This window comes from Lepidochelys kempii, chromosome 1 (genome assembly GCF_965140285.1).
Source record: "Lepidochelys kempii isolate rLepKem1 chromosome 1, rLepKem1.hap1, whole genome shotgun sequence".
NCBI lineage: Eukaryota > Metazoa > Chordata > Testudines > Cheloniidae > Lepidochelys > Lepidochelys kempii.
This window is the reverse complement of record NC_136380.1, coordinates 326413785-326438229: the sequence shown is the minus strand read 5'-3', so window position 1 is coordinate 326438229 and position 24445 is coordinate 326413785. Positions and strand designations below refer to the sequence as shown.

Sequence of the window (24445 nt, the reverse complement as noted above, 5' to 3'; positions counted from 1 at the left end):
GAAATTTAACAATTAAAGTCAGTTCCCCTTATTTGGCATAACTGAATTGATCTGTACCAAGAGTAGATGGCCGCTGTAAAGTTCTGTTAACTAATTCCATTTCTGTACACTGCCAGACCAATCTCCCTGACTCGCTGCTCTATTTCTTAGAGACCACGAGGAGCTAGGGAGGTAGACAGGCTGAGATCTCCTAGGCTGAGAAATTGTGCTGGTGGGATTTACGCTTGAGCAACCTTAACTCTAAATTTAAAGGTTTTGCTTTTAGGGACTGATACATTCAATATACAGGCACCTTAACTTGTGTATATGTGCATATAACAAGATTCCGTAGCGATATCAGAATTATGAATGTCTGTGTTAGAGTGGAGTATTAACAGACTCAGTGTATGTAACCCACAGGCCTACACACCTAAGGAATTCATTGGATGGTAGTTCAGAAACGACAATGAGACATGACTTCGGCAGATGGGGAAACTTTATGAATATATATAATACTTGCCTCAGTATCACCCAACTTAACACTGCTAGGTGTTGTCTGGAGCATTCTGCCTGCTCTCAAAAACCCAAGAAGAAATTCTTTTACATGAGAATATCTTACCAGCTATTGCTGGTCTGATAAACAGAGGGGTTAATATATTTGCAGCAGGTATCAAGTAATGTGACAGATTTTAAAGCCAAATCCTTCCCTCTGCACCAAGCCAGAGTAGCTGATCTTGGCACAGGAGCAACAGTGGCACTATTCCCTGGCAGCTCCTGCTCTCCCAAGTCACAGGGTACCATGGATTCACACATGGATCAATCCACTGCCCCTCTGCTTCTCTCCCAGCCCCCACATCCAGGGAGTCCTCATGGAGCTGAACTCCACTGCATGCATAGTGTGTGGACCATTGTGTTGGTGCCACACATCTTACCCTTTCCCGCTCACTCCATGTATATAGGGTGGAACGCCACCAATTACTGAGATTTAGGGGACTCCTCCAGTTGGCGGCAGGATATGGCACATAGAGTGGGAGTGGAAAGTCAAAAGAACTTCATAGAAGCTGAAGGGAAACAAGTTGATCAAAGGAGAGACATTGGAGTCAAGACAATGAACCCTGAGTATTCTCAATCTTCATAGAAAAATAGTGGCATGACCTAGGCCCCGTGTATTTCCTGGTCCCTGGACATGCCACAGAATTGTGCTCCAGAATTAAAACTTTAGGGGTTTTTTTTGTTTGCTTTTTTTAATGTTTTTAGACTTGGACTGAAAATTGAAAATGTGAAATGAATATAAACTGATGCAGTGTTCCAAGTGTGCAGACATGGTTGTAACAACAGCTCTAAGACAGGTACCAACACTTCCCAGTTCACCCTACTAACATCACTGTTATATGTTGGGTCAGGGAACGTCAGGACCACAGAAATCTATCGTGGAAGAGCCAAACAGTAGCCTAAGCAAAAAAAAAGGAACAGTCCATGAAGTCAAAGAGTATTTTTAACCCCATGATAATTTATTTCTATAATTTACTAATCATGTTGTTATAACACTATCTGCCAAAGAATCAGAGATCCCTGCCAGCTTTACATTACCTGCATATTTGAGTTGTGTACTGCACTCTTCTCTCTAACTCAACCAAGCTAGTTAATGGACCACAAAAGACCACGTCTTACTACTTTTCTGTACCATACTATTCCTCACATCTCTTAGCAACAGTCTCTATGCCTTTCTTGTCCATCTTAACATTTTAACTCTGTTTTCAACATTCCAGCTACATGCATTTGGCATTAGGTAGTGACATAAAAATCTATTAAAAACTGTGATGGGCTAACCTTTTCTGTTGCCTAGGCCAGGGGTGGCCAACTTGTGGCTCCGGAGCCACTTACGGCTCCTTGGATAGGCACCGATTCTGGAGCTGGAGCTACAGGCGCCAACGTTCCAATGTGCCGGGGGGCGCTCACTGCTCGACCCGGGGCTCTGTCACAGGCCCTGCCCCCACTCCACCCCTTCCCTCCCCTGAGCCTGCCGTGTCCTCCTGCATGCCACGAAACAGCTGATCGGGAGGTGTGGGGAGGGAGGCGGAGGAGCTGATGGGGGGCTGCTGACGTATTACTGTGGCTCTTTGGCAACGTACATTGGTATATTCTGACTCCTTCTCAGGCTCAGGTTGGCCACCCCTGCCCTAGGCAGAGACTGAAAACACGGTCTTTCCTCCCTCCCCCTCAATCTGCCTCTAAGGGCAGCAACTGAGCCCAGTAATAATTCCAGTAGTATGCTAGGGTACCACTGCCAAATATGGCAAATCTGCAAGTATATATTAGTGTATAAGTGATCCGACCACAGTCTCCCGCTTGTAGTAACTGGCCTTTGGGTGTCCAGTCAGCAGATCTGACTGGACACCCTCAGGTCCCCTTTTTGACTGGCCTTTCTGGTTGAAAACTAGACAACTGGCCACCCTAACTGGGGATGGGGGAGGAACTAGAGTTAAAGGTGGAGCTGGGCTAGGGGCAGAGAGGCAATGAGGGCAGAGCCTGGCAGGGGGTAGAGAGGCAATGAGGGCAGAGCCAGGCTGGGGGAAGAGCAGGGGGCAGAGTGGAGCTAGGGGCGAATCTGGCCTGCAGGCGGAGCAGGACTGGCCTGGGGCCCAAGTGAGGTTGGTCAGAGCTGGAAGCATGGTGTTCTCTTCCCACCTACCCAAGGGGGCTGGCCCAGGCCCCGCCGTGCACCCCTCCCCCCCCAAATAATCCTCTGCCCCACAGTTCAGGGACTACTGTTTTACACACACACACACACACACACACACACACACACACACACACCTTGTTCCATTTTACAACCCAACTAGAAACACACTAGTAGATACAGTGCCACTAAAGCACAATGAAGTATTATTTCATTCACTCTGCTTTAGAAGCAACAAGCCTCCCAGAAATCTCTGTTAATTCCACAGAACACTACAGAGTATACAAATATTCCTGATTGACAGTGTCACCAGTCACACAAATTCAAACAATCATTGAGAAAGATTTTCTAAATTCAATTGTGGCAGCTTCAAAAATAGAGGGGGTTTTGGTTGTGTGAAGCTGAATGCTCAAAAATACATACCAGACAGGGAAATATCTTCAACATCATCTTTTAAATAGCTCTCTCATTATATATCATGTAATGCATTATTTTTTACTTTATTTAGATAAATGTAGCAATTTTATTTAAAAACACTGGCCTACAGTATTTTCTAGCTTGTCTCTAATAAATACATTTTAGAACAAAAGTCCTAATTAAATATTTTTTAAAATTTTGCTATGACTTATTACACTAATATCAACAGTTAAGCAAAATAGCATTAAGCTATTAAAACAATTATATGATTCACTGCAGGATTCTGAAATGAAAAATAGACAGAGCAGCATCAGTTGCATGTAAAATATTGCAAATTTTAAGTACAGTATTTCACGCATTCAAATATAATGCTTTGAATATATCTGGCAGTACTCAGAACTCCTAATGTAGCACGAGTGGAATAAACAGAACCCACTAGGTTTAGAAAATACAGATTTGCATGAGGCAGGAAATAAACAAATCTTACAGTGATCAAAGAAAAAAAATAAAAATACCAGCAATACAGATAATTTTTTACTAATTTACAACAAAAATAATCTGAAGTAGATAAAACAGCCTTTTCAAAGGAAAAATGTAATCCGCCAATAGCCAACTATATAGGACAAAACGATCACTTAACTATTGAGCTTTATTCCAACTAGCCATCTATGGATTAGAATAAAGCCGTTTTACCTGCTTTACAATATGTTTGAAAGACATGACTTAGTAAAATATTTTGTTGTACATCAGGCAGACATCACCCGAAAGCATCAAGAACTGCTTCTGGTTTTTGGGTTTTTTTTTTTTTTTTTTTGAAGTTCTTGTGTTGTGTGTGTGTGTATTTTTATTAAAGTAATTCTCTCAATTTTGGTGTGTTTCCCTATTTGATTTGGGTCTAATCACACCTATCTCTGCAAAAGTACACTTGATGGATGAGAAGGTAACAAGGAGCTTCTTCCCTCACAGTTTACCTAACTGGGCTGCAGACGTTGGGAGTGGTAAGGGAAGTGGTAGCTGCTAGCATTGCCTACTGCACTATAGACCATCAAAGATGATGTTTCTGGGTGGGGACAAACCACCATCCCACTTCTCTCTCCACTCACCATTGTATATTGTAGAAGTTTTGGTGATCAGGCACTGAGAAGGTAGGTAGACCAGAATTCATACATATGTTCTGTGGGAAATAAAATATATGGATTGTAGTGCCACCATGCATTCCTGTTTCAATAGCACTCAGCATACGAACCAGGAAACAGAGTTTAGAAAACTGCCAAAAAAATTCCAATTTCCAGGTTTATATGCCTGTAACATTTTCCTAGGAATTCAAGAGTAATTCATGTGCGCAATGTACATTAGTGACTAATCCAAATACTAATTATATTTCCTGCAGAGGATTGTCAAATAAACAATCAGCTGCACAGAGTGTCAGAGCAAGGACCAAATCTTTCTGTTGATCATATACAAGGTAAGTAAAAGGATGTAAGGACAAAGTACATTTGCTTTGAAGGAACTCAACACCTCTGCATACAGTAGAATCAATGATCTCATACTTGGGTCTTTAGCAAACTCAAAATCAGGGTCAGATTCACCTTCTTAACAATATGTTTCAATTTGATATCATAATGTTTTGTTCTGGCTTGCTTTTTACTTGTATCTATTTGTGATTTTCGATTGCTCCCACAAGTCAGGAATTCACAAAATTATTAATAAAAAACCCAACACAGGTCTGCTGTATGTTAAAAAGACATCTTGATGGATATTGGCACCAGACCAGAGATGGGAAAACAAGTATCTTCCATTATCGCACTGTACATCAATACCTGTATGCCAAGCTGATCCCAGTCCAGTTCATAGTGGACAAGTCCATACCACAAAAACCACCACAACTGGCAATTAATGGACATCCTTCTTGGCAGTCTCAGCCGAGAGGTCAAGGATTGGAAAATTAACTCCTCATGATTCTCGTCAGGCCAGTATGGTGGCACACTGGCAGAATCATGTTGAAAAGCCTGCATGTGCTGTACCTGCTATGGCAATAAACACAAGGCTTCAGACTCCTGTGATATAAATCCAACATCTTTCACAGCATTAAATTCACAATCCAGGTTTTAAAATATATTTTGTAAATCACTACTAAACAAATTAATGAAATTCTTCCTTTTTCTATCAGTGGTTCTACTAGTGCTGTCACAACACAACCGATCCACCAAGAGTTCTCAACATAACAATATGGGATATTATAGGGGTTCACAGGTTTGCAGTCGCAAACAAAAGCGCTATTTGGACTACTTGTTGGAAATACGGGGTGGGTGTGTGTGTGTATATATATTTTCCAAATAATCAATAACTGAAAGAATATATTTGGCATGTAAAACATAGCAAGTGATTAAATTTTAAACCAATTAAAACATGGATTTCAGTGGGATTCCGCCCTTACAATTGAAGCTTGCACGGACTTTTGTAAAACTATACACAACAACTCGATTAAAAGAACATGAAGTTTGCAAAGTTAAGCATTCAAAAGCTAGGAAATGCTAAAATTGAGGTTGCCTGTGCAACCTTAATTTGGCCTACTTGTGTATACGCATGAGCTGAAATCAGTCTTATAATGGGGTGTATTGTGCAACTTTAATATTATGGGGTGTCACCAGCTCTGCTTATAATTCAATATTTGCCAGAGAATTTTTTTTCCATCTTCCCCAAAAGGAACAGTTATTCTGTCAAACAACAGTTGAAAGTATGATGCTCTAAACTCAGCCCATAAATTATAGTGTACAGATTAAAATTAAACCTAATGCTACCCTTGAACTTCAACAGCTGAGTCCTATAAATGGATACTCCTTCAGAGAGAAATCCTTTTTGCTGGTTACTATTTAAAACTACACTTCTATTAAAACCCTTGCCTGAGACACAAATTACCAGGGATACCTATCTCCTACCCATGCAATGACTACGATGTAGAGTTCAAACATACCCCGTATTAGTTTAATGCAGATATAGATGGCTTGTGCAAGGCTCTCAAGATCACTTAAATCCTGCAGCCAGGCTATGCATGAATGGGGGTTTTGAAGCAGGTAGCTTTTGTTCTACGCAGGCCAGCTTGGAGGGCTGAATTGGGACCAGCTAAAATAAGGGGTCATGCAATCTGGGATTTTGCAGATGTAGTGGTTCTAAACACCCCACACCACTACCTGGCATTCTAACCACAGGCTAGCGCTGCAGGGGGGAGAGGCAGGCAAGTGCTTGCGCTGCAGCCCAATGCCTTGGCCTCAGGCAGGAGCAGATTTCACCTTCTCAATCTTTTTCTCATAGAGAGAAACTGCTTGTGCAATTCCTAATTCAAAGTAAATGAAATGAAAAATAGTGGGCAAAACAACAACCCCCTCCCCCCCGGCAAAAAAACTCCCTATATGTACTAAATTACCTAGAATAAGCCCTGGCTGGGATGATTTAACTGGGAATTGGTCCTGCTTCGAGCAGGCGGTTGGACTAGATGACCTTCAGGGGTCCCTTCCAACCCTGATATTCTATGATTCTATGAATATATAAAGTTAAAAATTAATACACCAAAAAAAAGTAAGGTTAGTGTGTGCTCTTGGCAGCTGTTAACTAAATGTCAACCAACACTGCCAGACTTGACACAAAGCAAGTGGAATGAGGCTAGTTTTTTTATTTCAGTCTTATGTGGAGTGAAAAATCTACCCTCAACATGATAATACAAAAAGAAAAAAATTGGCCTATGCTAAACATCTTTGTGTTGCAAGTCTTGACAAGACTATTAAATGATCATATATATTAGTGAAAAACACCATGTAAGAATGAGAAACCATCACACTTCCTTTTTCCATCAAGGATACAAGTGCTTTTCTTTCCTTGACAAAGGTCACAATACACTGGACAAAATCTTAACAATTACAGAAAACAGTAATTTCATTAGTAGAGATGATACACTTGATAGATTTACTTTTTCACAGTTTTGATGCTGTTTCTAACAAAATATGACACTGACAATATCAGAATGCTTATGAGAAACAAAAAATAGTTATGTTCTGGTTCACTGGCTTTCAAATGAATTTTTGCTGAGGCTGCAGTTTTGACAGTTAAAATATTATACTAGTGACAGTCTAGTGACATGGCTATTTGGAAGTGTCATGTAAATAAAATAATTGTAAAGAATAATATGTATTAATTAATTAATTAATTATTTAAAGGGCCATAACACAAAACAGTTGATGTTCCTGTTGAACAAAAAGTACTAAAGGTGTGATGAATTCACCATCTGAAAATGGTTTGTGATGCAGCACAATGCAATGCCTGGAGTGTTGCCAGATGGAATTCATTGTTTTGGGGAAGAAAGTCCTTCCGTTTCTTTTGTTGTTGAAGCGTCTGACTTCTGATTTTACCCAAGAGCTTTTTATGGAAAAAAATGTCACCATAGTTTTTCTCTACTTCTGATTTATGAGTGTTATGACGACGCTGCCTAGGGTACGATTTCACCTGATGAAGTCCCGTTTTACCTAGTGCACAAATCGTGATAGTTTCAGATGAATTTGGTTCCAACTATATACTTGTCTTCGCACTCACTCTAAAACACCCTTTTTTCCTCGTGTAAGTCACAGTTGCGATTTGCAGAAGGTGGTGCTGACAAGTCAGAGTTACCTATGTCACTCATATTAGACTGTGCGTGAGCTGCTTACGTCTATGCTTCCTTTTCAACAGAAAGGTTTTGTATATCCATAGTGGCACACAAAAAATGTGAAGCTGCTATTGTGGTTGGGGCTGCCCTGACTAGTGGGTTCCTCCAAGCTGGAACCCTTGGGGAGGCTGCTGGTGGCCACACACTCAGGCTGCTCCTTGGGCCTGTCCCTGGTCTCTGTGCTCCATTGTCTCCATGCCCCTGCAACAGCTGCCACCTGTGCTTTCTGCCAGCTGGGCCCCTAGGTTCACTGCAGCGTGTGCACCGTCCTGCACCTGCACTTCCTGGCTGACTCTGCCCCGGAGTTGTTTCTCAGACTCAGCTCCCCAGCAGCACCACCACCACCCTACAATCTCTCCTGGACAGCATCTTCCCACTCCTGCCTTGCTCCGCCCCTTACAAGGTGATTGTTTCCGAGCTGGTCAGTTGGTGCCTTAGTGAGTGACACTCCCCTTCAATGGAAGGCAAGCGGGAAACAATGAGGCCTGGCCAATCAGGGCATGCCAGAGCCCCCTTGACAATCAAGGCAAAGGGGATGGGGAGAGAGGGCAGGTTCCTTCCCACAGCCAGAGGCAGCAGCCTCATAAAATATAATGAAACATCACCAGGTCCACCTTGGGCTTGGGCACTGCTCCAGGGAGCAGAGCCAGGGGCTGCAGCAAGGAGTTTGGAGAAGGGGTTCTGGGACCCCAGAAGTCACAGTGGATGCACTCGAGAATCACTGTTCTAATTCAATGTATGGAGAGTGAACCATTCCTCATTCATTTTACAGCTCAGCCTTCCTCTGAATCACAGTTCATTAAATTCTACTGTACCACAGTCACTCTGCAAAATAGCTAATCTTACATGCATTCAGAATATAATCTCTTTGAGGATATAAATAATTATTTGAAAGGGAGAAAAGATTTTATATTCTAGACTATTGAAGGGTGTCCTTGATATGTTAATGTTTCTGTAGCAAAGAGATCAAATGAAAGATTATCCCCCACATACCCCTTGTGAAGAAACAGGTATGCCAACCCTAGCTTTCGTAATTAGAGAGTGACAAATCAGGTGTGCATGATCTCCCTGACGTGTCATTATACTCTTATATAATGAGAGTCTCTTCCCCTAATTAGAGGTATATGGTAAAATGATCTTGCAGATAGGAAGCACAGAACAATAAAATCATACCACAGAAGTAAATAATGGAGAAGACCCTCTAGGTCATCTAGTCCATCTCTGCCAAAGCAGGATTGTTCTCCAGTGTACACTTACTAATATTTTGTCCTGTCTCGTTGTAATTACTTAAGTAATGGGACTTCCACCACTTACCTGGAAACTACTTCCAAGCCTCCGATCTCACTGCTGGAAAGCTTTTCTTGATAGTCTGCCTGCCTACATTTTGCTTTCTTAAATTTCAGTTTATTAACTCCTAAATATTCCACCATTTATTAGCCTAAACATTTCATGTTCATCTTTGGTGTTTACAGTCTACAAATATATTTGTATTTTTATATTATTTAGATTCATACAAAAGGTAAAAGGGGCACCTATCCAGAGCTTAGCCAAGCAAAATATATTTAACTCAATCTTTCCTCAGATCAGTCCCCCCAACTCCCTAAAAAGTTTTGTTGCTCTTCTCTGAGCAACCTCCAGTTAATCAATACATTTATAACAACAAGAATCTTAGTATTTCCAGGGGCAGTCACACCAGAAGTGTAGTTATACTGAACAATTATCTTCCTGCTCCATAGCATATAACTTCAGATAGCTTTACAAACTTATATCTCATTTCCCCCCATTGTTATAATCCAAAATCTTTCATTATACTGCTTTCTAAGTTTCTCACTCCAATTGAATATCTATGCTTCAATTTCGTTTTTCTCACGTTATTAGCTGGTTTCTTTTCCAAGTTGAGGCTAATTTTATTTTCTGCCCAGCTCCCTTTTGGGATAGGGTATTCTTGCAGTTGCAGCAAAGGACTGAAGTGCATGAGAGCTTCACTTTGTCTGGACCTATGCAACAGGCTTCCTGTGCAATCTTGGGCATGTCACCTTACCTCTCTGTCCCTCAATTTCCGTAAAGTGCTTTGAAATCTTTGAATGGAAGGCACTATAGATCTGTAAAGTATTACCATCTACAGATTTAATTTGCTAGTAGTTCCTTCTTCTAGACCATTGCTAACCCAAACTGATCCCTGCAGTACTCCACAGCTCCCCAAACATGATACTTCACCATTTATCATCACCACACTAAGTTCCTTCAGTCAGTTTTGAATGTAAGATTTTGAGACACTATATCATACAATTTCCTAAATTCCAGTAATTTTATATCTACCACTTTTCCCTCATTCACTAAGTTTGTTTTATCATAAAAAAGCAACCAAATTGGTCGGACAAGTTCTATGCTTTTTATAGACCTATTCTGCTGGTTGTTCACGGCTCCACTGCCACCAACTCAGAGAGATTTTCACTGAAAAGGGAAAGACTGACTTACAGGGCTGTTACTGCTCGGATCCTCACTTCACTGGTTTTAACAATTGGAACTACATTTATTTCTCTTTAGTTTTCTGTTACAACCCCGGTTTTCAATTACTTAAAACTGGCTAGGGACTGTAAAGAAAAGGGGGAGGGGAGAGAAAGGCGAGAAAGTGGAGAACTGCAAGAATCCAATCTTATTTAATAAGGGGCAAATGAACAGGGTTCCAGTTAACGAAAGTCATGTGGACAAATCTCTCCCACTGTGGATTACCAGCTCAAAAAATCTTCTACAAAAACAGATGCCTAGAAAGAGAGCGCCTTGAGGACACAACGCCCATCCACCCACCACCACAAGGAGCACTGTTTAGCCCCCAAGTGTGCTCCCAGATGCCACTAAGGCCAGCATATGAGAGCCTAGATGTCCATCTCGAACGTCTGTCTTCCGTATGGTAAAGTGCACTGAACTACATTACCAGCCTCACAACTATCTGATGTCATTTAAAACTACTTTATGCAGAAGTAGCCACAACTATATGCTTGGAACACTGGATATTCATGCATATAATGTACACAGATTAAATAGTTTTAAAGGTCTAAAGGTGGGTAACTCAGTGCTGTAGTACAACATACTCGTTATTCAGGACAACAGCATTCATGAGCAGACAACAGGCTCAATCCCTGGATTGACGGCACATTCTGACTGATAGGATGCCATTTGCAAATGGTTTCAGAGCAAAACTGGCATGAACCTCTGTATCTGGAATTCTGAAATTGAAGAGCAACCCAAGCGAAAATGACAGGTTTCAGAGTAACAGCCGTGTTAGTCTGTATTTGCAAAAAGAAAAGGAGTACTTGTGGCACCTTAAACACTAACCAATTTATTTGAGCATAAGCTTTCGTGAGCTACAGCTCACTTCATCGGATGCAACGAAAATGTATTTCCATTATGTAGCTATATAAGCTATTATGCATGTCAATAAAAGCCAAGTCTATTTTTTGTTCAGTTATGCTTTAGTTTCACACACACACATTCTCTCATCCAGATAGCACTGTCCTCTCCATTATCTCCACATGATGGTCTGCTGCAATCCCTAACCCCTGCAACTATGACTCTCCCGATATTTAGTTTTTAAAATTATATTAAAGAGGGAAAATAGCAGAAACACAAGACAAGAAAAAACCTGGTGAGAACCCCAAGCTTCACTCTGTTTCTATGTCAGTAGTAAAAGGCAAACCCTACAGTAAGTGGCAATAAGAACACAGATAAGCTGTAATAGAGACTCCTAAAAAAATCCAAAAATAGAAGAGAAAGCTAAACACCTTAACTATAACTGGCCTTGTCTTTTTCATTCTCTGAACCTAACATTATAATAATGCCTTTAAACTATTTATTTGAAAACAATAGTGTAGTTACCAACATTTAAAACAACAACAACAACAACTTTTTACTAAGATTTTTAAATAAAAATGCAAAAGTGAGTATTTTTCAGGTGAGTTTTTCCACCATGTGAAAAAGAGAGGGTTCTCCCAGTCGGTTACATTACAATAATCTAAAGTTACAATTAAAAAAATAAATGTACAAATGAATCTGGAGATTAGAAAATTAGTAATGCAAAATACCTAATAAAATTCAGGGTTTAAATTATACAGATGTCCTATAGTTAGTGTGGAGGAGGAGTAAGGAGAAAAAAGGCAAAAATCACAAACCAACGTTCTGCTGGGTTTTTTTCCTGCATACCTAAGAAAGACAATAGCAGTGGCCTCTGCAGTGATTTGTTTCCCCCTTTCTTTGCCTCCTCCACATCTTTATAGCTGTAGCTCAAGACACTCAAGACCCTATGTTTCAAACTCAATTGAACAGTGTAAAGTATCCTCATACCCTCCTCGTGAGGTGTTCAGTGCCTCTGAATTCAGACAGAATAGAACTGGGCACACTGCTACACACTGCAATTGAACAAATTTTATTCAGAAATTAATTCCAAGGCTTTCCAGAACTCAAAATAAAGTAATATTGAAAAAGGGTAAATATTTACAACACCATAGCAGACCAATGGCCCATCTATTTCAATTTCCTGTTAGACAGTGACCAGTATCAGATATTTCAGAGGAAAGTGTAAATCCCCACATAATGGACAATTCTGCAATGACATGCCCTTTGGAAAAGACTCTTCCTAGCCCCAAGTAATTAGTAGATGCCTTCTGTCTAATCACACAAGATTTTATAATCAATTTCATCCTAATTAGTGTAAATGCATATCTAACATAAGTCCAACCCTTTTTTGAATCTTACTAAACTACTGGCCTCAATAACATCCTGTGGCAATGAGTGCCACATGTTAATTATGCCTTGTGGAAAAAAGTACTTTTATCAGTTTTAAATTTGTTTTTAATTTTCTTAAATTTTTTAATATATTTTATTATACAGATGACCTGGGGCTCCCAACTGCCTTTTCTTTATGCCACTCATTATATATACTCCTATCACACCACCTCTTAAGTGTCTCCTCTCTAAACAAACTAGTCCTAACAGTTTTAGTCTCTTCTCACATGGAAATCTTCACAGTCACCTATGTATTTGTTGCCCTTTTATGGGCCTGTTCTACAATATTTCATTTATATCCTTCTTGAGATGGAGGTGTCCAGGATCAAGTATAGTATTCTATGTGAGGGCACGCTGGGAAGTTAGACAGTGATATAATATTTTCAATAGTGTCATTCCTTTTATAATGGAGTTCAACATTTTGTTGCTTTTTTAGATCATTGCCGCACACTGAGCGGAAGTTTTTATCGAGCTATGCATAGTGACACATATTCTTTTCTCGTGAGTGATAACTTATTAGGATCCAAAGTGCACCATGAGCTCAAATTACCCCTTTCAATGAGCATTACCTTGCACTTATCTACAGTGAATTTCATGTGCCATCATGTTGTCTAACTGCCTAGCTTTAGGTCTCTTTGGAATTCCTTATTCTCTAGTTGACTTATCTAAATAATTGTGTCATCTGCAAATTCTGCCAACTTCACATCATTGTCTTGATGATTAATAAACTAAACACTAATATGAGTTATGGAATCTTGGGGCTTCCCACTGTTAACCTCCTTCCATGTTTAAAATTGGCCTTGTTTCCTGATATTTATCTTCTGTCTCAGAGACAGTTTTTAATCTACGAAACATTAACCATTCATTTTGTGACTTGATTTCTTAACTTCTTGCAAGGGAATATATTAAACTCTCTTAAAAATCATCACATTAGGAAATAATGAGAACCTACAGAGATACTATCTGAGCACCTCAAAACAGTAAACTTTGCCTCAGTTACCTATCTGAAAAATGGGGATAATACTTCTCCACATCACAGGGCTATTGCAAGGATGAGAGTCATTTTAAGAGACTTGCCCACAGACACACAGGAAGTCTGTGCCAGAGATGTGACTCAATATATCCAAAGTCCCAATCTTGTGCCTTAACCACAAGGCCATTCTTACTTCGTCAACTATTTTGCTGACTGTCTTCAATCATTCAAAAAGAATCAGGCAAAAAAACCCCTTTATATAATCTATGCTGGTTTGTGTCTACCTTACCATGCAAGGTGTTTTACAATTTTTTTTGTTATATACCTATAACAGTACTATACCTAGTACTGAAGTAAGGCTCAAAAGTCCGTAGTTCCCAGGGGCATGCCTTGCACCTTTTAAAAAGAAAAGTAGATTAGCTAACTTTCTGTCTTTGAGTATAGTACGTGATTTTAATTATATATACTTTTTTTTTTGTCACCAGCTCAGCCATTCCATTCTTAAGTTCCTTCAGAATTCTTGAATACAAACCATCTGGCCCTGGTGACTTGTTGCTTTTTAAATGATCATTTCGTTCCAGCACCTTTTGTCAGCTCAGTTTCTTACAGTGACCCATCTTTATCCACAAAGAATAGGTCGAGGAAGGTATTCAAAATTCCTCTACAGTGACTGCAGAGGCAAAAACTAATTAGCTCCTTAGCAATGTCCTTAACTACACTTTTCAGAGTAGCAGCCGTGTTAGTCTATATTCGCAAAAAGAAAAGGAGTACTTGTGGCACCTTAGAGACTAACAAATTTATTTGAGCATAAGCTTTCGTGAGCTACAGCTCACTTCATCGGATGCATTCAGTGGAAAATACAGTGGGAAGATTTAACTACACTGGGTTTCTCTCTTTTACTCCATGGTAGTCTAGCAGATCTACTGACCTTGGAGGCTTCCTGTTTCTGACATACTTGAAGAATTCCTTGTTCTTTGCTGATTAACTTTGGCTATTAACTGTTAAAATTCCCTCTTGACCCTCCTAAGTTCCATTTTACCATTTACCTGTCATGGTTTACTTTCCTTGTTACGGAATTCACCATGCTGTATTTCCATTTGACAGATACCCTTCAGACACGAATAAAATCCGGTGCATCTTGCCATTCAATGACAAATGTTTTCCTTTTTGCTGAGGAGCATATCACATACTTTCTGATACGGCAGTATCGTATGCTTAAATATCCCCTGTACTAATTCTAACGATTTGAATGTAGCTTTTGATTTTAAAGTATTTTTGTCATTTTTAGATTCCTCCCTTGTTTACTCTACTAGATTTCCTCATACAGTTTGCTGCACTCATGACCCTAAGAACACATACCATTTTCTCATATATGTAACTCACATCTTGAGTGGGAAACCACAAGACTCTACTACTTTCTTGGCAAAAAATCTTCTTAATCTGTGTCAGTTTACACCGACATGCAGGCTAACACTGGTAACAGATGAGAATGGAATTATGCCATTTACACTCAGTTCCTTTCAGAAACTTCAGTGATCAGATGGAGAAATCAGATTATTGCTCTCGGGGGGGGGGGGTATTTTGTTTCTAACAGGGATCATGTATGTCCACTTAATAGAAAGAGGGCCATCTTTCATATTTACTCCAGGCCAACATGTCATGACTGAAGGCAGCACATATCATGCATGCCACAGCAAGTAATTTTAAATTATCCTTGTGTAGCAATTCTGCAGCATACACAATTGTTTGTTCTGCATCAAGCCTTTATTAACACACTGATAAAGTGTTTACAGTTAATGTATCCATATTATCAGTGACCATGTGTGTAGAGGTCTGTTTACCTTGGGAAAATATGAATATAACGTAGGCTGGAGGCAACAAGGGTAGAGGAGGGTGTGTGTGTTCGTTCAAGAAAAATTACTAGTTACAACCCTGGAATTGGTTCTTTAAAAATAATTACGTTCGTGACCTGTGCGTCTAGGTTTTGAATTTTCATGATGTTGGTACTGGAGCCCCAAGATCCTCATGTTTGAGTATCTTATGAAAAGGACAAGATCTGAAATGTGGCATTCATTTATTATGCTTTGTTTCACAATTCTTTTAGTAAAAACCTACCATGCTGATCTGTGGCACGTAACTGCCTGAAACATGACTTCAATTGCTTCCTGTTGGTCTTACACAGATGGATTTCTGTAGTTAACTTTTAGTAAGTGCCCCTCCAAAGTGGAGGCAGTGCTTTTTAAACATTTCCTGATCTGCACGTCTGCTGCAGAATTCCACTTACTGAATCGCTTCCTGCATACAAGACTGAACAATACAAAGGATCTATGAACTCGGTTTGCAACAGAAAAAAGTAAAATCTGACTGGGTTACCTTCAGTTTTGTTTTCTGATGCATTTTCACCTATCCCTCCTTCAGTATTAGCTACTTTTCATTGTTCTGAAATCCTCTCTCAAAAACTAACTTGATTAAGTTGAAGTTTTCAGAGGAAAATGTATGAAACTTTCAGGAATTCATATAAAGCTCATCAGCTTAGTGTCCTGGCCAAGGCAGGCCACACCCTGCCACTCCCTTTTATTTGTATAGATCAAAACAGTGGACAAATAATAAACTATGAGACTAGAACATGGGGTGAAGATTTGCAGGAAATGCCCAAAAACAGCTTGCTCAAGCAAAATAAAAAATGCGTTTCAAACAAAATGAGCTCAAAATGATTTCAAATAGCAAAATAAGGATACATTTTGTATTCTTGCCATTAGCAGGCTAATTTAGAAAAAGTATTTGCACATTTCTACAACTCCTGGTATTATTAAAGCTTTTATTGTATACACGCAACTTGCAAAAGATCAATCTTCATTTCAAACTTCCTAAATACAAATCCTTGAGACCTTTTCTTTCTGTGTTCTGGTTACAAGTGACCCAACTGCTCAACTTTGACAGAGACCATTTCAAGGTTACATCAAAATAGTTTTGGTCTAGTTAGTATCTAGTTACAGGTACTGTATTATCTAATTTGTTATAATAGGTTCAATTTGAGAAGCTTCTGGGATAATTATTTTAACTTTCCCTATAAGAAACTCATACCTGCTTTCAGGCATTTGTGACGTTCTGAGCTGAAAACAGACATGATGACAAGAGGATTACCTTTGCAATGCCTCTGTCATGATTGTACTCAATGATTCTTATGAGAACCATACACTGATCTGGCACTGGAATCCAGGAATGAAAATTTTCACTTACCGCAGTGCGACTGGAAAACCTGTGGCTTGACTACCTGATTGCAGATATTGCACACTACTAGATAGAAATCGTCATGAGCTGGATAATGGCCAAATAAGTGCATATCTGTGGGAAAGTTAAAAAATATATATAAGTATTAGAAGTTATGCGTTAAGAGTATATTTAAAAGAAATTAAAGATACTGTAGGATTACTAGTATTATATTTATAAAACCAAAAACTATGTAATATTCTCTGTAAGGACAGTGTTGGTGGTATGTTATCAGAATAGATCTTTGCCAGCTCTAATTTCTATGATCCTTTATTTAAGCTGTGGACAGAACATCTTATTCTGATGATCAGAATACAAGAAGCAGCACCCCTGTCTAAATACTTATTGGAAATAAATGTAATACTGAACAAAGCACTCAAGAACATGTTGTACGGAACAGTCCTGCACTGGGAAAGGACTCACAAAATGAAATATTTATAGGTTTTTCCCATCTCTAATTTCTGTTAGTATTTCAGCAAACAAGGAACATGGGTTCTGCAGCTTGGCTCTCTGTAGACTATTAGCAGATGCTACTTTTTAAGAATTAGAGATAGGACTCAGGAACCAAGGATCTCCAAAGTACCATTCTCCATTGACCAACTGGGCAACTCCATGAAGTCTATCAGTGTTAGGTAAATGAGACCCTTGTTTTCCGTTTTACTGAAAAATGTCCAGCTTTTACAAAAGCTACTATTTTTACCAATTTTCACCCAAATTTGTACTGCTCAAGTACATGAAAATATTGATTATGTAAAGACAATCCAATACATTACATTAGGTAGACACAGTTATGTTAATAATAAATTAGTCTAAGTGTAAATGCAAGGCTGTCAGATAAAGAAAGAAAATGTACTGGAAGAGATGCACACACGCACGTGCATGTGTACATTCTGTTAATGAGCAGTCCATGAAATAAACCACAGCATTAAATTACTTAATACTCTTACTTTTCTCTATTTGTGGCTTTTTTCTCTCTTCTCCCACCCCCAACACTAACCTCAATATTTACCCAGAGAACTGTGCATCCATTTTCACCCATTTTTTAAAATTTTTGTAACAAACACTGGTAACTTTCTGAACTTTAAAAAAACAACAACTGAAAATGAAAGGCCTTGTAGGTAGGTAATGGTAGATTCTTTTGGGCAAACAATGAATACATTGCTGGACTGTCAACTGCCTCTCAGAGTATCAACAATGTCAACTGTGGTCCATGCTACCCCTCAGGACAGGTCCATGACTTATTCAAAGATGTCACATGATGGTGCCTTAGCACTATTTACTGCATCTGAAAGATCTACTCGAAAGCTTGTCAATGCTGCTTCTGATGCAGGTTCCTTAAAAGGTAGCTTTCAATTCAGCACTGCTTTGCCATTTAAAAGACAAACTCCATTTACTTAAATTAAAATTAAACATTAAAAAAAACCTTCTAGTGCTGGACCACCACAAAAATTAAATGGCTCTGAAACACTCAAAATACCAGCTGAGGATGATAAACAGAAGAATGTTTAAATATCAATTCTCCAATATATTTGTGACCTGTCTGTAAGTCTTATAACTTATGTTTATTCAGACAAGTAGCTTTTTCAGTGGGTGAATTGATATATTACCAAAGTTATTTAATTGTTTCTTGATAATCGTAGTGCCAGAATGGTACGTTTTAATTAAAAATTGAGTCATGTTCTGCACTGCCCTATGGGAAAGCCCACAATTCGATGCCTAGGACGAATATCATTCTTCAGGTTGAAAGGGCTGGGAGCGAGTGTTTTCAGTCTCTCAGAGAGCAAGGGATGCGGAAGAGCAGGGTTAGTGGATTTTAAGAGACTCTGATTCAACTATGGTTGGCAAGAACCAGGCCCCCCCTCAGTGATAGACAATATAAATCAAGAAGAGATACTAAAGGCCAGGATGTGGAGGAAAGCAAAAGCCCCATTCTATACTGATATCACAAAGTCACGAGATCTGGTTACAACATGGTCAAAGGTTATAGTTCAGATGAGACCTAACTGTGGCCCCTTAACCATGCTAAAGCCTTATACTTTCCAAGGTTTTAGCCTTGTTACCAGGACATATACCACACTATAAATAAACCATATTGTGATTTAATACCCTAACTAGTTACAGTTTTAGTGCAGATGGGACCTACATTGCATACTAACCCCTGTTCCTCTTCACAGCTATTCATTTTACCGCTTGATAAAAGAACAATTTGGCACGCCATTTTATTTTAATCTCACATCTAATATGGTTATATAATTTTAAGAACTCTGGAGGCCATTCCTTCTGCTTTAGCCTGAGGATGAAGTTATTGATCTTAAAAACACTTTACATTGCAGTGCAGATATAGCAATGCTAAAGCCAGGGTTTTGCTACTGATTCTCCATTTGTAGATTCCCATTTGTCAGAACCTCGTAATTCCATGATAAGGATTCCCTCACCAGTCTGAAACTTGGCACAAGCTCTCAGCTCAAGAATCATCCATTGCATTACATTTATGAAATGTTTCAGCCTCGTTATAAAGTTTATAAGAGTTAGGGGGAAAAAAAGCTTTATTCTTACTCTTGCATCACCTCTCCAAGCTCATCATTAGAAGCAAGCTCCCGACACTCCAGGATACACTAATTCAAAGCGGCACCAGACCCTGCCAGAGCAACTGATTCAAAACCTGCAGACATATCTCCACTGCTACAATGATCAACACCCTCCACAACACAGCTTTCAAGCTCCATATGTCCTTCACATGCCTATCATAACATGTGGCATACTTCATCCATTGCACTAAATACCCCAATAGCAAATATGTGGGTGAAACCAGACTTTCACTACGCTCTCAAATGAACTCACACAGGAAAATGACAAAAGACAAAGACATCATCTGAGAGTGAACACTTTCCAAAAAGTGATCACTCTATATCTGACCTACCAGTCCTCATTCTCAAAGCCCAAGAGCCGGAGAGCCTCAATTCATAACTTTGCGAGACATTAAAAATCATGGACTGAATAGAGGCACTGGATTTATGGCCTATTACAACAATCTATAACCTACTAACTACCTCCCCTCCCCGCCTCCTTTTCCCCTTATATCTGGAGTGGTGTTAATGGGCCACTTCACCTTGCATGATCCCTTGAAATGTATGTTAACTACCTGTGCTAAACACACTGTTCCACCCTGTATTGAGCTGTGACACTCTGATTAAGTTTCCCAGACCTGAAGAAGAGCTCTGTGTAAGCTCAAAAGCTTGTGTCTCACCAACAGAAGTTGGTCCAATAAAAGATATCACCTCTTCCACCCAGTCTCTCTAATATCCTGGGACTAACACGGCTACCACCACACTACATACTATAAAAGACACACACACACACACTCATCAATTGGGGATTGGTCCTGCTTTGAGCAGGGGGTTGGACTTGATGACCTCCTGAGGTCCCTTCCAACCCTGATATTCTATGATTCTATGATTGATCACTTCCCAAATAAAAAAGGTACAGATAATATTTAAGAGTTACATTTTGTCGCCATTCTAAATTCTTTAAGCTTTTTTAAGCCTCAGAATATATACCATATACTAGGCCTTCAAAACTTGCCCAGTTCTGGGACTTATGTTAGTAGAAGTCCAGCTGTGAGAAATTACTAAAAAACAGAAGGAGTTAATACTCCAAGAATCTACCAAAGGACATAATAGAATTAGAAACCAGGCCAGGTCACAGTATCAGAGAAGCAATTGCATCTTCACCACACACAATCTTGGGGTGGCAAAGTGGGGAACGAGGGGACTATTAGTAGTACATAGCACCAATAGCAGGTTTTGTAGTACTGAGATGGCAAAAGTGGAGAAAAGGGTGAAATGAGTTGCACAGAAAGTGCAGAGAAAAGAGACAGAAAAGTCCTATGCCTCCTATGGCACCAAAAGGGGGAATGGTTTCAGTGTTGGTATAGTTGAGTTGGTCCCAGAATATTAGAGAGACAAGATGGGTGAGGGGATATCTTTTATTGGACCAACTTCTGTTGGTGAAAGAGAAGTTTTTGAGCTTACACAGAGCTCTTTTTCAGGTCTGGGAAAGGTACTCAAAAAGTGTTTGAGGTCCAAGAGAAAATGTGACTTTACCCACCTTGTGTCTCAAACATTTTTAAAGACAGATGTAGCTTGCATAGTTTGGTGGTCTAGTGTGAACAGGCATTTTCTTTTTTCAATTTAAATAACCATGTTTGCCATAAATAAACTATGTGTCAGGGACCACAGATCACAGAATATCAGGGTTGGAAGGGACCTCAGGAGGTCATCTAGCCCAACCCCCTGCTCAAAGCAGGACCAATCCCCAATTTTTGCCCCAGATCCCTAAATGGCCCCCTCAAGGATTGAACTCACAACCCTGGGTTTAGCAGGCCAATGCTCAAACCACTGAGCTATCCCTCCCTCCTCTGGTCCCTAGGGCTCTTAGAGGCTAGTAAGTTCCAATTTGCTATCCAGTGACCTGTTAGCAGATGCCAGAATAGAAGCTGAACTCTGACAGAGGATTGCAGGCCTGGAATCTAATTGGCAGAATGCTGGCAGTCCTTATTGATTCACAACTTCTTTATAAACCCAGCACAGGAACAGGAAGTTGTCCATGCAACTGGGATCTCCCTGCTTCAGACTGTTTCCCCTGCAATACCTGCTCCTTCTACTTGCTACTGATCTGGTAACCTGACCCTGCCTGTCTCCTAATACCTGACTCTTGGTTTTGGCCTCCGTTTGCCTTGGATTCTGACCTCCAGGTATCGGACCTGGCTTGATTCCTGACTCCTGCTCTTACCATGAGGTCAGACCACCCATGCCCTGGTTGTGACACCATGATTGCCAAAAATCAGGCTATTTCTTTGATGGATAAAAGCACTTGGCCATTGTCTTTGTCTGGAACAAGACTGCAGCCTTCCATTTCCTTCTGGCAGCTGGTTGGCCAAGCTTGTGAAAGCCTGCACCCATCTCAATAGCATTTCTCTGTCTATATGTAACAATAACTTTTGAACCCTGCATCTAATCGATTCCAAATGTTTAGGGAAGGTTCTTGGAATCAGTGGCCAGAACTCTATTGACTTCTGGGAAAAATTGGAAAACTGAAATGGGAAAAATAGGGTTTAACTGGAGCCCCCCATGCCATCTCATTAGTATAGACACAGCTTCAAGCACTTCTACAGTCCTCTGTAGATAAAACAGCTGGCTGATGGCCCCTCAGCATAACAATACCCCATCTCCTCTCTGCCTGTCCTCCCACTAGAGTTTATCATGTTGACACCCAGAATGATGTCTCTCTCAGATGAAAAATAATAATAATAATGGGGAGAAGGGAGAAAAGGGGGTCAGGGGAAAGTGGGGAATGGGGGCATGCACACCAAATTCCTACTGGGGGGACGATGACTGGAGGACCCTGGTATGGGGAGAAGGAGGAGGATGGGGACCACACAGAGTCCCTTGCATAGAAGGAAGGTATGAAAGGGGGTGCACAGAGAGCCCCTGTCATGGAGGGAAATGGCAGATGGGGGAATGGGGACAAATAGAACCCCCACCATGGGGTGGGGGAAAGATTGGGGTACCCTGGTATGGGAGGAGGCAGACATGGGGGTCACAAAGAACTCCCGGCATGGAGGAGATCGGGAGTCACAGTGAGTCTCTCAAACAGAGGAGGATGGCACACAGGGAGCTTGTGGGGGGAATGGAGGGATGCAAGGAGCCACTTGCAATCAGCTCAGCCCACACAAGCTATGAAGTGCACAACCCTCTAGCGTGTATGCTCTCAGCAGTCAATGATCAGGTTGGGAGCCTTTCAATGAATGCAGTGTCATCCATTTTCATACTAGAGTTCACAGCCTTCGTATGGGAGGTTTTCAATTGTTGTCTGAACTTCCTTTGAGATGCCTGAAGACTAGCCAGGATGCTCTCCCCGTGGCAATAGAAATTTCCATGGTATTGAGGCATATAGAGTGGCCTGAAAGGATGATCTGGCTACCAGCTGCCCCTCAAATTACTGATTATTGGATGCACTTCCAACTGTGACTTGACTGGTGCCTAAGAGATACTCAGTACCACCGCAGTGGTGGTAGCCAGCATCATAGTGGAGACATTCAGCACCTACAATAGCAATGACAACTATAGCTCAGCTTATACGTAGAGATCTCCCAGTACTGTCAACGATCTTGCTACTGAGACAGATGGTGCCACAAAAGCAGAGCAGGGGATTACAGTATCAGAGTGGAGAGTGCCAAAGTGATCATGTCACTGTTGAGTCTGTACCAGAGGCAATTAGACCCACCTCCCAAGATGGTGTTGAAGACAAAGTACCATGCGCCCTCAGGGCTCCAAGAGCACCCAGTTCGGGCCATTAAGTCCACATAGACTAGGATTGGTGAGGCAGTTTAAATCTCTTTTTGCTTGGGTCAGCTGAAGGAGATCTACTCCAACACTTCCCAAAGGAGCACGGCTCTTTTCTATCACTAGCCAAAGTTTTTCTTAGGGCAGGGGCGCCATTTCAGATTGGGGGGGGGGAGGGTGGGGCGGGCAACTTTAACCGTGATTCCTGGGACTACTTAGGCACTTAAAAACACTAGTTTTTTGGAAGATAACTTAGTAATTAGCTGACAGGAGCCCTGTATCTAATTCCTTTATATATATATAAAAAAGAAAATTAAATAAATATTGGACCCATGAGCTCTAACAACAACATATTCTGACATCTTATGGCAAGTCACTTAAGGGACACCAGTTAGGTTTAAAATTTTAATGTATATTCTTACTTTATTACCAACTCTGTGGAGAGAGAGACCCCATCAGGACCCCTGGGTTCTAATCCAGCTCTGGGAGGAGAGCAGGGTCTAGTGGGTTACAGTGGGGAGCAGATACATCTGGGTTCTATATAAGAACATCAGAATGGCCATACTGGGTAAGACCAATGGTCCATGTAGCCCAGTATCCTGTCTTCCAACAGTGGCTAATGCCAGGTGCCCTGAGGGAATGAACAGAACACGTAATCATCAAGTCGCCTTGTTGCCCACTCCCAGCTTCTGACAAACAGAGGCGAGGGACACGCAGAACATGGTGTTGGATCCCTGCCCACCCTGGCTAATAGCTATTCCTGGAAACTATCCTCCATGAACTTATCTAGTTCTTATTGGAACCCTGTTATAGTTTTGGCCTTCACAACATCCCCTAGCAAAGAGTTCCACATGTTGACTGTGAAGAAATACTTTTTTTTGTTTGTTTTAAATCTGGTGCCTATTAATTTCATTTGGTGACTCCTTTTCTAGTTCTTATATTATGTGAAGGAGAAAATAACACTTCCTTATTCAATTTTTCCACACCATTCATGATTTTATAGACCTCTATCATATCCACCCTTAGTCATCCAAGCTGAAAAGTCCCAGTCTTTTTAATCTTTCCTTATACAGAAGGTGTTCTATACCCCTAATCATTTCTGTTGCTCTTCTCTGTACCTTTTCCAAATCCAATATATCTTTTTGAGATGGGGTGACCAAATCTGCACGCACTATTTAATATGTTGGCATACCATGAATTTATGTAGAGGCAATATGATATTTCTCTCTTACTATCTATCCTTCTCCTAATGATTTCCAATATTCTGTTAGCTTTTTTAATTGCCACTGCACATTGAGCAAATG

At 40.4% G+C, this 24445-nt stretch overlaps 1 protein-coding gene across 3 annotated transcripts in view; it reads right to left on the bottom strand.

The window, feature by feature from the left end:
• ATXN7L1 (ataxin 7 like 1) overlaps window positions 1-24445 on the bottom strand; it is a 197855-nt gene that overhangs the window by 109569 nt on the left and 63841 nt on the right. Inside the window, exons 3-4 of one of the 3 annotated variants that reach the window (XM_073328479.2) lie at window positions 16768-16872; window positions 13870-13923 (exon numbers count right to left, since the gene is read on the bottom strand). The exons of 1 other annotated variant lie outside the window; for it this stretch is intronic. In XM_073328479.2, the coding sequence (XP_073184580.2) occupies window positions 13870-13923; window positions 16768-16872 (159 nt within the window). The remainder of the gene's footprint in view (window positions 1-13869; window positions 13924-16767; window positions 16873-24445) is intronic. One more of the 3 variants, XM_073328480.2, reaches the window with a different exon arrangement.